Source organism: Python bivittatus, unplaced genomic scaffold (assembly GCF_059951505.1).
Source record: "Python bivittatus isolate LINGU-HERP-01145 unplaced genomic scaffold, Pbiv_v1 ctg000340_np1212, whole genome shotgun sequence".
Taxonomy (NCBI): Eukaryota; Metazoa; Chordata; class Lepidosauria; order Squamata; family Pythonidae; genus Python; species Python bivittatus.
The window spans coordinates 23,109,530-23,119,992 of record NW_028277056.1 but is presented as its reverse complement, the minus strand read 5'-3'; the positions used below and the strand labels follow the sequence as shown (position 1 = coordinate 23,119,992).

Sequence of the window (10,463 nt, the reverse complement as noted above, 5' to 3'; positions counted from 1 at the left end):
TGGAACAATCTTTATATTATAAAATTAGAATATAGCTTCATTTTTCCTTATGTTTATGAAAGGAATGCAAGCACACACGTAGCAGCAGTTTTAATCACTTTAAAATAAGACTTCTAGTAGAATCTCAGTCTTCTGACTGTGAATAAGACAGTTCTTTAAATCCACAGCTGAGCTGCAGGCCCAGGGAGAGTTTGAACAACTCTAAAATATAAGTATTTCAGAGACTTCCTATTTAGATCACATTATGTGTTGCTTACTTGAATAAAGCTTATGTAAAAGCTTGTCTTAGAATATTTGTATAAAAAGTAGTTTGTAAAAAGTATTAAGACAAGGATTTTATAGTAACAATATGCATTTAATGTATAGAAGTCCTCCATCAAAGAGTTTATAATTAGACCTCAGTTTATTCACATAGAAAATGGGATTATTTTTTGTAGGATTGTATCTATTCTTTTGTGAATGGGATAAACTGCTGAATATATTTAGTTGGGAAGTTATGTATACTTAAGATCCATGGGCTGCTTAGTTAAAGTAAGCACAAAGGGATCACGCTAAAGATTCCTTTATTGTTTTTTCTGTATTTAACAACAAGGACTGGATCAGCGTTCGGGGTGGTTTTAGAACCCTTTACTCAGGCTGCGAAAGGGCTTATTTGACGGTGCGGATGACGGTGCGGCTAAAGCAGTAAGGCTCCGTTTGCCTGCACTGAAAGTTATGCCATTGCCTATGAACCGCTCTCTTCATACACTGTACTAGAGCAGCAGTTTCAGCCTCAGAGCTGTACATCCCGCCTCAGCCATCTCTCTTCCACTCATTTTTACATTTGCGCGCCCTTTCAATCCCCAGTGACGTATCTCCCGCCGCGACCAATCAGCAGTCTCTTCTGGTCAGGACAATGGAAGGTGTTCCTCCAACCCGCTTAGCTCCTGCCTCGGCGGCAGCCAATAGCAAGAAGGCTGTGTTGAGAGTAATGTTACCAGTGCCGAGAAGAGTGAGGAGGCTGCGTATCGATCCAGCTCACAGCCATTGCAGTGCATTGGACTACATACGAGATCCAGGCAGCCTTGGTGGCCAGTGTGAGCGTGTTTGCGACTTGTGTGAACTGCGGTTCTTGAGTGTACGAGAGTGTGGCACAGGGTGAGTATACTGCGGGGTCCTTGGCTAGGCAGCCACCGGAGTTGGGGAGGCCGACGCTCCCAGCCTGGCAACGGTGAAGGCTTTGGGGTGCGAGGGGCAGGATTCGTTCCTCACAGCCACACACACAAAGGGGGGAATCGGGCTGGGACTGAGCACACACTTTCCTCGGCACCTCGGAGGCGGAGGAGGGTGGCGGGGAGGCGGTTAAGTCATTAAAAATAAAGCCTCCTGGGGAGTTTCGAGAAGTGGGGAAAAGGGACCATAAATCCTGGGACCCCCCCTCCCCGTCGTGCCCCAAGATCCCTACAGTCACGATCAGGATCGGCGCCGTAAATCCGTGTAAATGGAGGAGGGAGGACTCGATCCGTTTTAGCCCGGCAAGCGGGGCGGCGGAAAGCGGTCCAAGTGTGAATAAGCTGCTTACATAGCACGGCGATACAGAGCCATCTAGCCATTGCTGCAGCGTCTGTGAGGGGTTGGGGGGGAAGCGACGGACTCTCCACACGGGCGCCGTGGTCGGTCGGGTGGGGAGGAAAAACGGGGGGAAAATGGGGAGTGGGCGCGGGGGGGTCGCCTAGCCCGCAGGAAGCCCCGCGATGCTGAATTGCAGGAGTGTTTCTGGGCGTTGCTGGCCTCGGGGCGATAAATCACCTCGGGAACTGCGCTTGCTGTAACATGGCTGACGAGAGCCGTGTGTAGAGCAAGAGAAAACAAGGCGAGAGGAGGGCTGGCTTGCGCGCAGGCAGGGGGAGGCGCGGACGGGCGGGCGGGGGCGCAGTTCAGGGGAACTTTTTCAAGGCGCCTTTTCTCCCTGGGCGAGAAAGAGCGCCGGCGACCGTTTAAAAGTCCAGATCGGCCGCAGGTGAATTTTTGCCTTTCTCTCCCCCCCCCCCCGGGACTTCATTGGGGCTTTGAAAAATAAAATTGAAAGGAGAGGTTCTGGCGGGCTTTAGGAGAAACGAGACACTTCTCCCCCCCGTTCGCATTGCTTGCAATGGCTGAGTGTGTGCGCCAGAGTACAGAGCGCACCGACACACACACGCACACACAAAGGGAAGGAAGAAGCCATATTCTCTATGAGCAGCGGCCATTCCGAGAAGCGGCCTCTCTTCCTGCTAAACGAGTTGCTGCAAAGCCAATGCACGGGGAGCGCTCTTGCTATAGAGCAGCCGCCACGCAGCGGGCAGGGCTCGGGTCCCGCGGACCCGCTGGCGGCGCAGCCTTTCCGCTGGAGCGGAGCGCCCGCGAATCGCATTTCAAGGGGACTTTCTCTCATCAACAAGGCGTTTGCACAAAATGGAAGGAGAATTGCTGCTGCCGGTAGTGACCTTCTTAAGCAGAAGCCTGCGCCATTGTAAAAAAAAAAATCCGCCCCGCTTCTTCATATAATATTAAAGCACATGGAAACAGAAGGATCCCACAGTTAGACGGTTTTAGCTGTGGTTACTACTGGGTGCCTGCGTCCTTGTAAAAAAAAGTCGATTGGTTATTAGGTATTTTTTTTTCTCAACAAGCTTTAAAAAAAAAACGCACGTGATACTTCACTTACCCATAATGTGGACTTGGCGTTACTTTATCCCAACGCTCTTCTAAATTTACATACCTGACTAATGTTGGAAACACTTAATAAAGCATATTTAAAATGCTTGCTGTGGTGTGATTTTTTTTCTATTTTACTTTTTAAAAATTCTGCATTATAGAATGTAAATTAACAAGTAAAAGTTTAAGATGTGGAATACAGTATGTTTGCAAATTAAATATTTAAATAACATGTTTTAAAGGTAAGGCAAATTAAATGTAATAGCATGTTCTTTATACTGTAGATTTTTCTTTTTTCAACCTTTTCCCATTATTTGATCCAATTACTCACATATCCTTATTTAATTCTGGGAGTTTCTTTAACCTCTGTTTCCATTATGGGCATGAGTAGTTCTTTTTAGTCTTGTTTACTTGACAGAAACTTTAGACTGGACATGTTTAGTCAGAAAACAGTCTTTTTCTATCCACAGGCTGAACTGATAGGAAATTGTGTCTTTTATGACAATACTAGCCAGAACTGTTACACATTTCCTTACTTAAGTTGTGCAAATTAAAGCAGAGAAGTGCTTCTTGACTGTCTAAGAAAACTCAGACAGTATTTTTGCTTCTTAAAAGAAAAGTTTAATGCAAATATGAAAAACCATTTAAACTTTTGAGGAACCAAAGTACTTAATTTAAATTATAAACATTAACTTGAATATTGCTGAATCAGATCTAAGGTCTATCTTTTCCATAGTAGGAACCTTTGGTAGCTATATTTTTGATCCCTTATTTGTCTAATTCACACTGGGCCAGTTTTTTTTATTACATTACCAGCATACTTTTCTAGGTCTGTTGGTGGCAGCTTAGACCTCTCATTGTTTTTAAGAAGTAGGGCTTTTCATTTTGGCTCAGTCATAAAAGTGTTTGTGGAGAACTGCATTTGTTATTTTATTGCCTATTTATTCATTTTGTAGAAATCATGTGGAAATCTTCACAATCATTTTTTTTGAATCCACAATTTCCCTAACCAGTTTTAATATTTTCTTCCATATAAGCTTGTTTTGAATTGGCATATGGAAATTCCTCTCTGAATATGCTCACTGTGTGCTTAGTGTCTGGAAAAGTCCATGATACATGCATTACCCCCTCTGCCTCAGTGTTCTAGAACTTAGAAAAATTATATTCACACAATCCAGAGGTTTGGTGGAGCATTAGCATGTCAGTCTGGTTTGAAAACTTCTCCAGAAATGTTGTGGGTGGTCTTAATCTGCAAAAAATGTTCTGGCATTTTAGAATATGGCATGCCCCTTTGTAGGCAGTGACCTGTTTCATCTGATGGTGAAATTGGTTGTTGCACACGAAATTGGATGATGTAGCACCGGTTTCATTAGTGTTTGTGATTAAATTCCACACCATAACAAGGGTGAGTAAAGGAGAATGCTTCCATACATAGATCATCTTACTGTACAGGTCTCATATATGAAGGGCTGTCAGGCAACATGGGAGAAAAACTTGTGATCTTTGGCCTAATTTTATACATAAGGGAAGAAAATGAAAAATGGTGAAATTAAATATATAAAATAACTGGGGCAGATTTCTGTAGGTGAATGTACATACATATCTGTACACATAAGGTAGTTTTGGGTTAGTGTTACACAAAAAGCAAGGTATGTTTGACGACAGTTTGAAAGAAGAAAATAAAGATTCAAAAGTTTTAGTATTCTTTGACTTCTAGCCATATTAGTAGAAAATATTTTTCCTCTAGGATTTAATATCAATTTTACTCTACGTGTTATAAAATTTATAGGTATGTGTTACATATACATATTCCTTGCAGTTAAGGAAAATAGACTCTGAAACTGGTGTAACATTTTGTGATAGTTTGTATAAGCCCAGGCTGTTTGGTATCTTATGGCACATCAATAAAAATTAACATGCATCCAATAATAAAACTTTGAAGACGGAGCATTTGTCACTGATTATATCTTCACTATTCATCTGCAGATATGCTGGCAATTAAATCACCAGGAACCTAATGTTGCAGTGATACACCCCTTCCCTTCTGTCTCCAGAGGGTTTCCCAATATTTGCTATGGATTTGCATGCATTGCCATAACATTATTTAATTCTGTAGATCAGAAAACATCCTAGGCCAAGGGCTATGCTTGACCTTTGGTGTGCCAGGGTCACATTCCAAAAAGTAGTGGGTGTGGTGGCAAAGGCATAAACTAAATTCTAATTATATTATGCTTAATAAGTATATTCTCTGGTCATGTATTTAGTATTTTTTCCCTTCTGTCAGAGCAAGAAAGGGTTTTGGGGCCTTGCACATATTTGTGGGGCCTATGCATCTCTAGCCTAGATAATAATCAGAGAAGGCTTTGTTATAACTTGTAAAATAAATAGTTGCCCCCAAAAGCAGATAAGAATGTAGCTTTATCTCAGAATGTAAATTTGACCAATCTTAATCAACTTGTTTATTATGGAAATCCAAAATAGTTTGCCAAGAATTTCACTTTGTCTTTTAGAAATCCTCAAAAATGGGCAAAGGTGATCCTAAAAAGCCAAGAGGTAAAATGTCCTCATATGCCTATTTTGTGCAAACCTGCCGGGAAGAGCACAAGAAGAAACACCCAGATGCTTCAGTGAACTTCTCAGAGTTCTCAAAGAAATGTTCAGAAAGGTGGAAGGTACTACTTGTTTTATTTGTTAAAATAATAGTACAAAGCATGCTTACATTAATATAATTTGAAATATAAATAAATAAAAATAAAATAATGTAAAAGTTGTCATTTAAAAATATTTTTTACTGATAAGTTCAATTCCAAAATGGAACTGGAAATAGATTTTGCTTAAGGATGCTTTCTGGTCATGTTTTATATATAGACTATGTCTGCTAAGGAAAAGGGGAAATTTGAAGATATGGCACGAGCTGACAAAGTTCGTTATGAAAGAGAAATGAAAAGTTATGTACCCCCCAAAGGAGAGTCAAAAAAGAAGTTCAAGGATCCAAATGCACCAAAGAGGCCTCCGTAAGTAGATTTTTATGGTTAGGATGTATTGTAGTGGTATACTGATACACATACAGAAGATTAACAGTTGAAAAATAGTGTTTCACTATATTTTGTGTCCTGTTATAGAGTACTATTTGTGAATAGTACTAAATGTTTTGAATCTGCTATGCATAGTTCATTTGTTAAACCTTAATTGTTCTGTAAATCTATTTTCAGTTCAGCATTTTTCTTATTTTGCTCTGAGTATCGTCCAAAAATCAAAGGAGAACATCCTGGTCTTTCTATTGGGGATGTTGCAAAGAAACTTGGAGAGATGTGGAATAATACATCTGCAGAGGATAAGCAGCCCTTTGAAAAGAAGGCTGCTAAACTGAAGGAGAAATATGAAAAGGTAAATTACGAATCAATCTTAAATATTCCAGTTATTTGTTGTGACTTTTAATGATGTTATCAGGAATATAGCCATGTGTTTGTGCATTTTTTCTGGTATGCTAAATTCTTATTTTCTCTTTTTGTATTAAAATTCCTACTTGGTTGAAAAACCAAATAAACCAAAAAGTATCCCCAGACATTAAAAAATCTGCTTTTCAGTGGAATGTGTCTTTTAGTAAATGTGTGGAAGCTGGAGTATTAGAAAAACTCAGTGGTGGTATTTTTAATATATAATTTGGATTAATGATAATTGCATCTTGTATCTTGCAGCTTTAATAGATTCATAATATTATGGCTTTAGTGCATGTTGATTAGTGTAAAAAAAATTAGGCTCTTATCTAAGAATATATGAAAGAAGCATCCACTGAATTTTCATGACCGTGATAGGAACTATGTGGATTTTGTACTTATAGGTATTGACACAACACAATAATATACTATATAAAACCACTTTTGTGGGACTATCATGCATGGTTTATTCCTTTCTTTGAACTGGAACTAGGAAAAGATTAATAACATTACATCCTGTATCAGCAGGATGAATCCTATGAGCTTTAGCACTTCAACACTTTAGAGCACTTTCAGAATATTTCTAAATCTAGAACACATTTTAGAATGTTAACACACTTATGGACTTGTGGCAGTGGAAAAAAGTTAAAAAACATTAAGTAAAAATGAATTATTTGAAGATTGGTTTATTGAGTTTTACTGTGCAGTTCAAATGAATATAGTGTATACATGCTGAAGGTGGCACTATCTACTCTTTAAGTGAAGTGTGTGAAATTTGTTAGGCATTAAGTTGAAGTCTTTCATTTAAACTTTATTAGGTGTAATGATGACCAGTTTTCTGTGTCATCCAAACGTGTTTTAGGTTCAGAATTTCAATTTTGACTGGTCTGCATTTAAACTGAAAAACTATTGATCCTATTATAAACAGAGTTTATATTGTGTAAACAAACTTTTTTTGCTTTTCAAACCAAGGATATTGCTGCATACCGAGCTAAGGGAAAGCCTGATGCAGCCAAAAAGGTAGCTCCTAAGCCTGAAAAAAGCAAGAAAAAGAAAGAAGAGGAAGATGATGATGAGGAAGATGAGGAGGAGGAGGAGGAAGAAGAGGAAGAAGAAGAGGAGGAGGAGGAGGAGGAAGATGATGAATAAGTCTTTTAGATCAGATTTTCTTGTCTATAAAAGCATTTAACCCCCCTGTACACAACTCACTCCTTTTAAAGAAAGGAAAAAAAATTAAGCATAAGGCTGTGTAAGATTTGTTTTTAAACTGTACAGTGTCTTTTTTCCTTTTTCTTTTTTTGTATAGTTAAAAGCTACCAAACACGTCTTTTGGTAGACTTGTCCTTTAGTGGTATCTCAGTGGCCACTAATGTTGCCTAGTACAGAATGGGGGTTGTAAATTGGCATGGAAGTTTAAAGCAGGTTCTTGTTGGTGCACAGCACAAATTAGTTATACATGCAGATGTAGTTTATTATTCATCTTCAGTTGTCTGCATCAAATAATAGTTGTTCTGTTAACTAAATACCACTCTGTAATTGCAAAAAAAGAAAAAAAAGTTGTAGCTGTTGACATTCTGATTGCTTCTAAGTAAATACATTTTTAAAAAAATTAGTATTGTTGTCCTTTTAATAGGTGCCCTTGTAAAGTCAACATTTTCCCTTTTTTTCCTCTGGAAAGCTTAACTTTTTATGTTTCTGCCCTTTTGGGATCACGTCAAAATTTTGTCTCTTCATGTAATAAGTTGATAGAATGATACAAGAGCTTTGAGCAACATGCCCTATATAATCATGATAGGGTAGGAAATAAATATATACCGGAATATGCAAAACATGTTTTTCCCCATGTAACTGGTCACAATAAAAAAATGTTCTTAACCAATTTGTATTTGCTCAACTTTTGCTATGTACAATATTCTACTGAGTTGTATAAATTTACCAGTTTTGGAAGGATGAGAATTAAAACCCAGTTCTGTGGCATGAAGTACTTCCAGGAGAAAAAATGACTTAGGGTGCTTCTGAGACCACTAGGAAAGTATATTCTCACTTTGATCTGCAAGGAATTTACGTGTATGACTTCATTGGCCGGTAGTAAGTTGAATTTGCAAATACTTTAATACAGAGGAGAGAGTACTCTACCTAAGCAGGTAAAGTTAAATGCTAAATTACTGTAATCCTTTTAGGATACCATGTCAAGTGATGATTGTGGGCTTTATGCCATGGATACTCCTGGTAGTAAACGTCCCACAATAAAATACTTTACTTTGCTAATGTTTTTTATAAGTGATACCATTGTTTGATTTGTATAAATTCATGTTTTCAATCCACTACTAGTTTTAGCCCATTTTCAAAATTTTGTATTGTCTCAGATTAAATGAGATGTATCTTTTTCTGTTATCTTTTATAACATTTTTGATGTCTGCCCATTTTGTAAGTTAAAATAGCAGTAGGGGGAAAGTACATTTTTTTCATTTAGCTGTGAAATGTAACATGGTATTCCAACAACCTCTGATTTGATAAAATATAGATTGCTTTGAAAACCAAAGTTAAATTTTTTGCATTTTCAATAAAAATGCTGGCAGTTACAAACTCGGCGGAATGATCTGGGGATTGATTGACAATTCTGTAGTTATGGAATAATGGTGCCAGTGTTTAAAAAATAGCATTCTTGTAATTTTACACACTTTTTTGATGGAGTATTGTTTTGTTATACAATTTTGACTTTTACGATTCTTACTTCAATTTTGCATTTGTTTATGTATAACCTCAGGAGAATATTGAACATCTGATTTCCTGGTTGATACTAATAAAATAATAATTACAGAGGTTTTATATATTTAGTTAAATTATTTTACTTAAAATATTTTTCATTGGTTTAAACCATTCAAGTATATACACTTTATTGAAATTCCATACGCGTCAATGTTTGCCACTAACATGCAGTAGTATTGTTAACCTTCAAAAATACAAATAATGTTCATGGGAGGAGTTTCATGATGCCTGAAATTGCTTCAGTGGTCTGCAATTTCTACTCAGCAGGAGCCACTTGTGGAAAGGCAGAATTTTTTTTCTGTGTGGTTCCTGGACAATGCAATCCTATCAGCTGGGAAATAAGTCTCAGGTCAAGATTTCTCCAGATAGGTAAAAATATCATCCAATGTTAACTTTTAAAATCAAACTTGATTTTAAGTAATTCCCTTTTGTCCTAGCAACTCATTTAGCACACATTTAGGAGAGCCACCAGCTATTGTAAATACTGTTATAAGTGATGGTACTTTCTAGACAAGTAATGTAAATAAATAACAGTATTGTGAAAAGGAACATGGATTGAAATCAAACAACATTTTGATTTCAGAGGTTTTGTAAATACAACTATTCCAGTTATGCAGAAAGTAAAGAATAGAAAATTATTTCACCCTGAAAGGATGAATACTTGATTATAAATGCAGTTAAGAGGCCTATAACAAGTTTTAAATTCTAAAGTGTGAAAGGTAAGGCAACTTCTAACAGGCTGTATTCATACAATATAACACATTTTAGCCTAAGGTGGGAACCCAATCTGGGTTTCAGTTTTCCCTTGAAATGGGGTTGGGTAAACCATGATTAAGCCAAGCATGTCTTGCAAGTATCTCTAGGATGAGAATATTGGCTTTTCAAAGTGATCTTTTCTCAAACTGACACTAAAAGCGTAGCACCAGGCATCTTCACAATACCTTTGGTCAGATTTATCTTTTGGAAATGTATGCACTTCACATCTTACTGAACTAACTTCAGGTCTTGTGTATTCACACTCAGGTATACAGTTTCAATACCTGAAACTGATTTTCAAACTAAAGTACTATTTTAGCCGTTTTTTAAAAAAGATGTAAGATGTAAAAATTAAGGGCATTGCTAGGTTGAGCTGCTGTTTTGTTCCGGAAGCGGCTACCTGGATCCCTGTGCTAATAGCACCCTCTGCTTGTGTATCCTTGGCAAGGAATTTTGAGGCATTTTGTCTCCCAATGTGAGGTTTTGCCATTATGGTTATTAGTAGCTGATGGCATTACCTTCTATAATTTGGTTTAATCTCTTGCGAGGCCATCATTCTTTTAGATTTACGTGCGGAATTATTTTTATCTGCCCTGAATATCTCTAAATTCATTAGATGATCATAAACTGCAGCGTTAAGTGGGAAAGCCGATATTTTCTCATTGCAAAGTCCTTTTTCTGTCTAAATAGCCCCATAAAGTTTTAGTGTCTATCTTTTGGGTTGCCATTTTCTGCATTTTTCTCAGATCTACAAAGCGTGACCAGATACAGAAAAATTTCCGTGTCTTGACATACATAAAAAAACAGGTGGACCTTTGATTTGCA

At 37.8% G+C, this 10,463-nt stretch overlaps 1 protein-coding gene across 2 annotated transcripts; it reads left to right on the top strand.

Annotated features, from left to right (window-relative positions):
- Positions 1 to 977: 977 nt before the first annotated feature.
- Positions 978 to 8,942, top strand: HMGB1 (high mobility group box 1). Of its 2 annotated transcripts, none has more exons than XM_007424365.3 (5): positions 978 to 1,137; positions 5,187 to 5,348; positions 5,545 to 5,690; positions 5,889 to 6,063; positions 7,086 to 8,942. In XM_007424365.3, the coding sequence occupies exons 2-5, from the start codon at positions 5,199 to 5,201 to the stop codon at positions 7,260 to 7,262; spliced, it is 648 nt and encodes a 215-aa protein (XP_007424427.1). In that variant the 5' UTR covers positions 978 to 1,137; positions 5,187 to 5,198; the 3' UTR covers positions 7,263 to 8,942. The 2 variants fall into 2 exon arrangements, with proteins under 2 accessions (XP_007424427.1, XP_087996826.1); XM_088140700.1 differs by lacking the exon at positions 978 to 1,137 and adding an exon at positions 1,931 to 1,999.
- Positions 8,943 to 10,463: the final 1,521 nt, after the last annotated feature.